The 5,995-nt window shown below is 37.9% G+C and overlaps 1 protein-coding gene across 2 annotated transcripts; it reads right to left on the bottom strand.

The window, feature by feature from the left end:
- Positions 1-1,660: 1,660 nt before the first annotated feature.
- LOC108238413 (lens fiber membrane intrinsic protein-like) lies at positions 1,661-4,930 on the bottom strand. Of its 2 annotated transcripts, none has more exons than XM_025006745.1 (5): positions 4,637-4,930; positions 3,787-3,995; positions 3,328-3,477; positions 2,462-2,596; positions 1,661-2,174 (listed from the first exon to the last, which is right to left on the bottom strand). In XM_025006745.1, the coding sequence occupies exons 1-5, from the start codon at positions 4,900-4,902 to the stop codon at positions 2,113-2,115; spliced, it is 822 nt and encodes a 273-aa protein (XP_024862513.1). In that variant the 5' UTR covers positions 4,903-4,930; the 3' UTR covers positions 1,661-2,112. The 2 variants fall into 2 exon arrangements, with proteins under 2 accessions (XP_024862513.1, XP_017275939.1); XM_017420450.3 differs by lacking the exon at positions 4,637-4,930 and adding an exon at positions 4,429-4,602.
- Between the last annotated feature and the right edge of the window lie 1,065 nt (positions 4,931-5,995).

Raw genomic sequence — 5,995 nt, 5'->3', positions numbered from 1 at the left:
CTCAAGTCTGTCACACCTGAAACTTTGGGTTTGTGAAATTTAGAAGTGATTCAGAAGAAAACTGTTCTGTCAGTGCATGTACGTTGTGAGCAATAATGAGAGGAAGCAGGTCCAGAGGGATCACGGTGGGCGGGTGGAATGGAGACAGTTGTTTTAAGGTCGTGCTGTGTCAGCATCCTCACGATACAACAGAACTCTGGCGATTAGTAATTAGAACACCAGAGCAAAAGGAAAGCAGAATAAATTATTGCCCAAAGCTGAAGGCGAGGCAATAATGTGTGAGTGTGGGTGGGTGTGTTCGTTTGTCTGTACCGTTAGCAAAATATCTCATGAATCGCCAAATAAATTTTAAACAAACTCTCAGAAAGGAATCATTAGATGCAAATCTACAACTAATTAACTTTTGAAGTCAACACATTTAAAGATGCTGCCACAGCAAAGCGATCTTAGCAAACATAAAAATGACTATAGGTCAGTCATTTTTACAGCCATTGAACTCAAATTTGGTGTGGTAGTAGCTGACAGTCACTCACAACACATACGCAAAGCGCTAAAAGATCATGTGAGATCTTGCAATATTGCATAAGTTCATGCATAATGTTATTGCACTTTTCAACATAAAAAATTAAGTAATCTTAGTTTAAAACTCTGGCATGAAAGTCAGTGGGCGACATGCATTGCTTCGAGGAATGCTGGGCCTTTATTTTTCTCTGTTTTTTGACGTTTACAGCTTCTACAAACTTTAAAATATTTAATTTAAAGCACTAAAAATGGCCTGTGACGGGTCAGTAAACTTGTGAGTGCAAGCTAGATTGTTTTAAAGATTACTTTACTGAACTTGCATACAGAAAGATGAATGAAAATGTTGTATTTGCGCTGTATTGTGTCACTTTAACAAGTGTTGCTTTTATATAAAAAAAAAACAACTCATTATTCATTTTGGTACAAGTTGAAACAAAATGAAATGTGAGTTTTTGCCATGGAACAGCGTAGATTATGAAGACTCAACCAACCCTAAAATCAAGTTTATAAAGGAACTGGAAAAAAGGCAGACAACATTACAAAGCTTATCGCTTTAGACAAGTACAGAAACTTGGATGAAGGAATTTGTTTGCCGACTGTTTACATTTCTGTCATTGTTTCTGCGTCACCGAGTAGCCAAAGCATTCATTACTTCAGCACTCCTTTCCTCCCAGCTGATGGAGAGAATTGGACGAGGACCAAGAAAAAAAAAAGAGAGGAAACTGTATCAAACAACAACAATTGGTGACCGGAGCCCTCCACCCTGTTGTTCCCCAGGTTCAGGAAAATGATCTTCTTCTCAGGTTCTGCTCGGTAGTTTGTTGCTTGTGTGTAAAAGCAGGATCTGACTGGAACAAATGGAATATCCTGGAGGCCCCAAGCAACACTTTATTCAATAACAACACAATAAAGAGTTTATATTTGATCATTATTTTGGGGAAATCCTTGTAACTTAGAGCAAATTCAGAAAGAAATGTATGTTCCTTACCTTTTCTACTAATAGCCCCACATTATGTACTGTATCTTGGCAGAGAAAAGTAAACCCATGTGACACACTGAATGACGATAGCTGTTGATGTTGTTGGATTTTCTCAGGTTTAAAAACTTCAGATTGTTACTGCGGACAAATGATTCACGATCTGCATTTTAATAAGATGTTTATTTTTTTGATTCAATGTCTTAATGCAATTTTCACTTTTATCTATCCACGTTTGTCTAACACTGGCTGGTTGTGTGCTGCCACCTTCTGGCGAATGGGAGCAATAAAAAAATAAAATCAAGCACTGAGGATGAACTTCTCTGAAAGCTTGCGTGAAAAAAATCTTCAATAGTCTAATAAAAGGTAGAGGCAATAATATCAGTGTTGCCTTTGCAATCATTGGAGACAATATTAGGTTTAAAACTTCATTGTGAATATTCCTGGGAGAAAGAAATGTGTTCCAGTGACAACAAGTTAAGACCATCAGTGATCTCGAGTATCTTCATCAACTGTCAGCTCTTCATCGGGTCAGCCATGACGGCCTTGAAGGCTTCTGCTTGTTGCTCTAAATCAAAAGCATCCTGTGTTTTCTGTAAGCAATCTGTCTGCTGTTAACGTGGTCCGGTTCCTCTCCGACACTCACACATTCTGTAGGCACATATGTAGAAAATACCTGCAGCAAGACAGAGAAAAGAGTCCAGGTAAACTCCTGTCAGATAAATAAATCGTATACAAACTGCTTTTGAAGACACGTGACAAGGTGAATTTCTCTAGGTTGTAGTTTTTAGTGTTTACACACATTTGCTTTCACCTTAATTAGAAAATATTAATCCACTGAAAATATTCAGAAGAGCAAAAACATCTGGACTTTTTGTTTTTGTAGCTGCAGTGCAACATTTGCATTATAATAAGGCAAACCTATGAATGCAGATATGCCTCCAGGTATTTGTTGTTTCTCACCTGCAAAAAATGTCATGAGCATGGCCACCCAGCCCAGGATGTAGGACCAGGAGAAACGCCAGTCACTGAAGCGCTTCCCCAGGAAGTTGACTGTCACTCCGGTGTAGACGGCCATACCCAGCAGAACAAAGAAGGCTGAGAGGAAAAGAGTACGTGTCTATGATGATCCGTGATGTATTTAACAACGTATCTACTCACTCTGCATAATGAAAACTTCTCACTGTTCGTAATGCATACTAAAGCAATAGATTTGATTTTTTTAAGTGGGGTTCTGTAAAAAGAAAAAAGAAAAGTTAATATCGTACCTGTTGTAGATAGCCCTTTAAACAATCTCAGTTTGTCAATTTCCCTTTTACAAGGTTATGAACCTAAATATTATATGATAGCAACAGCAGCAGCTAGCTGTAGCACTTCTTGTACAGCCTAGGGTACTTATGCAGCAAGGATCAAATAATATTTTTGCTGGATTAATTGTGTAATGGCAAACTCAAGGCAAAGTGAATGTTTATAAAGCAATTTTCACATGAACCACTATGCAGTTGTTTTAAAGTTGGTACCAATCCACTTTGGTACTGGTCTTACACGGGATAACTGTTAGCTCATCAAAGTGCTATCTAAACAGGTGAGATAATAACTGTTCATAACCTTTCCTCAGAACAACACTTTAAAAGATCTGAACTATTACTTTAATCTAAAAAGAAAATAGCATTTGCACTTGAATTAAAATTGTAAAAACACACTCTGTTCCTTACTTGAAACAAAACAATATTAAAATGTTCCCATAAGTGCAAGATCTAAGTGCTTCTAAATTTATGTGAGTGGATATGAGATTTTTGTCTTTATTAGGCTGAGTAAAAGAAACTCACTGGAGATGAAAAACATGATTCCTGCAGCAAAGGAGCGGTTGAACCTCTCAAAGGAGGAGAAGTGTGAAAAAGACATGATGCCAGCGATGATGCCTGCGAAGCACGACATCCCCGACAGGATCATGAAGGCCCGGGTGGCGTTCCAATAAGCTGGAAGAAAACAGGTAGAAATCAACGAATTAGATCTTTAAAATATCACCATGAGGAAAATAAAAATACTTTAAGGCTACAGTGACAGAATTAAAAAGTGGGTTTTTTTGTTATTTTCTACTCTAATCAGCAGAGTGTTCTTGCTGTGCTCAGAAAGACTTAAGACTTAAGACAAAAAATTAATGTTTAGCTCCTAAAATGTTTTGAAACTGCATCAATTTCAGCTGTTCACAGACTCATTGTCATTAATTACCAGTTATACAACACGAAACCAAGAGAAACGCTTAAAAGACACTCGGGTTGTCTCACCTATGCTGCCCGTCTGCATGTAGCACTTGTTGGACATGCAGTACCTCCAGAGACCCTGGTGAGCGTAGTTCCCAGAGAGGCGATACTGCATCCAGTAGTCTGTGGCAGTGGAGACCACCAACAGAATATTACCCACAATGGCACAGAACAGGCCCCCTCCCATGAAGCTGTACATCTTGAGCTGAGACAACGGGGCTGCTGCCGAGCAACTGTAACAATAAGGGCAGATGTTTAGGATGGTTTTCACTGTGCACACAGACTCATAGGTAGGATTAAATATTTATTCCCTCTGTGTCATATCAAGGCCTGAAATCAAAACATTTTCTACACCTACAACAAGCGCACTTCATTACTTTAACACAAATATATTATTTGAATAATAGACCTTTGAAAAATCTAATATAATTCAACACATGTATGCAAAACAGATCAGAGAAATAAACTAGTTCAGACAAGTTAATCATTCTTTTGAAAAAATGTTTGAAAATCACTCACATTGCAAGACAATAAAACACAGAACAAAAAAATTTGAAACAAACATTAAAACTAATAATTTCGTTCCGTTACAATCAGATTTGTAGCTTAATGTCCATCATAAATGAATGAAACTGATTTCTATCATTTTTAAAGAAACTCATTTACCTTTTCTTCACTGGAGACATTGCTAACAGGTGAATACGTCTAAATCAAACCTGATGGAAATGTATTTTTATAGCGCCTCAGTTCGTTGTAATCCCCCCCTGCAGATCTCCACCAGTGCTCTCTTATGAGTAATGAGGTAAAATCTGACAGAATCAGCCTCTGTCCCATCACAGTCAGAGCAGGAAACGCACTCAAAAACTCCCCTTACCTTGTTTCTGGAAATGCACCGTCTCTACTGCCCACCTTCCAGAGGCAAAGATGGAAAAACAGAGAGGGCTGTTGCTCAATTTGGGAGGGAGGGGGAGTCACAGACAATACTATGAGCAAAAGGTTGCCCCCTCGTCTTTTTTGTTGATGAAAGCAAAATCCTTTGCTTCCATTGGCCTGCACTTGAATGAGACGCGTGTGTGTAACCTGTACATGTATGCGTGTGTGTGTCTGAATGTATGGGGCCTTAGTGGCGCTGTGGTTCATGCATATATCATTTTAGGAGGGGTTTTGTTTGTTTGTAAATGGTGTACTCTAGAACTGGGGATGTGCAGAGGTATGCAGGATGACTGTGTCAATGCAACCTGCTGTAATAAACACTTTTCTTTCAGTGCTGACACACCGGGGCGTCACATAAAGAGGGAGTGCCCTACAGTACAAAGGCAGTACGTGTTTATGTCAAATAAAGAACTGTTTTTAACTCTAACACATTTAAAGAAATCATTTTCAACCATCAACCTGACATTATCTGTTTTTATTCTGGCACTAAGCACACTCTCTAACCCTTTAACTATAAAAAATATGCCTATAAAACCTTCAAACTTCTAATTCCCTGTGAAAACCGGACTTTTTTTTTTCCTGTTTGTGCACGTTTTGTTCATATCAATCAGGCAACTAATCAACAAATTCTTTTAACCTGTAAACAAAAGCAAAACCCAGAGCAGTGTAAAATTCTGTGTCAAACGTTCAGTACACAAAAGCTACAGCTCACATACAACTACAAGCTAAAAATAAAAAATCAAATCAACCTTGATTAATATATGCATTTATATATTTTAAATTCTGATTACTTTGTGTCTGCCCTTGATGAACTGGTGATCGGTTCAGGGTGCACTCATCTGTTGACAGCTGAGATGACATGTGAATTAGAAGAGAAGAAAACAGAAAAAAGGAGAAAGACTGATGCTTTTTATTTCAAAGCACATTTTATTTGTTAAAACAAACCCATGCTCTCAAACTATTTGAGGAAAAACTTTTAATTTACACAAATTTTCAAACCTTGGTGGCAGAACTGACTTGCCACCCCTAATAAGAGAGGAAGTATTAGGGTTTCATAATGATTCTTTTAAATGCTGTCTGTAGCTTTCGGAGTTTGTTAAACTTTCCATATTTGAAGGTAGGTGTACATCAGTACAGGGGTTAAAGAAAAACAATGGATATACAGGCAGTGTTTGTCAAAAAACTGACCTCTGCTTAGATGAAGTTGCAATTTTTAGAACTAAAGACACTTTTAACTCACCAGTCATCATGATGTAACTTTTATTAAGAAAACAAAACTCTTTCCCCTCACACTTTTTTA

Source organism: Kryptolebias marmoratus, linkage group LG5, assembly GCF_001649575.2.
Source record: "Kryptolebias marmoratus isolate JLee-2015 linkage group LG5, ASM164957v2, whole genome shotgun sequence".
NCBI classification, from domain to species: Eukaryota; Metazoa; Chordata; class Actinopteri; order Cyprinodontiformes; family Rivulidae; genus Kryptolebias; species Kryptolebias marmoratus.
This window is presented reverse-complemented; position numbering and strand designations above follow the sequence as displayed.

Excerpts from the sequence above, each read along its gene's own strand:
- LOC108238413 (XM_025006745.1), bottom strand. The coding sequence starts at position 4,902 with ATGAACCACAGCGCCACTAAGGCCCCATACATTCAGACACACACACGC. Across the intron at positions 3,996-4,636 it reads GGTGCATTTCCAGAAACAAG|TTGCTCGGCAGCAGCCCCGT; the intron begins GTAAGGGGAGTT and ends TTATTGTTACAG. Across the intron at positions 2,175-2,461 it reads GCTCATGACATTTTTTGCAG|GTATTTTCTACATATGTGCC; the intron begins GTGAGAAACAAC and ends GTCTTGCTGCAG.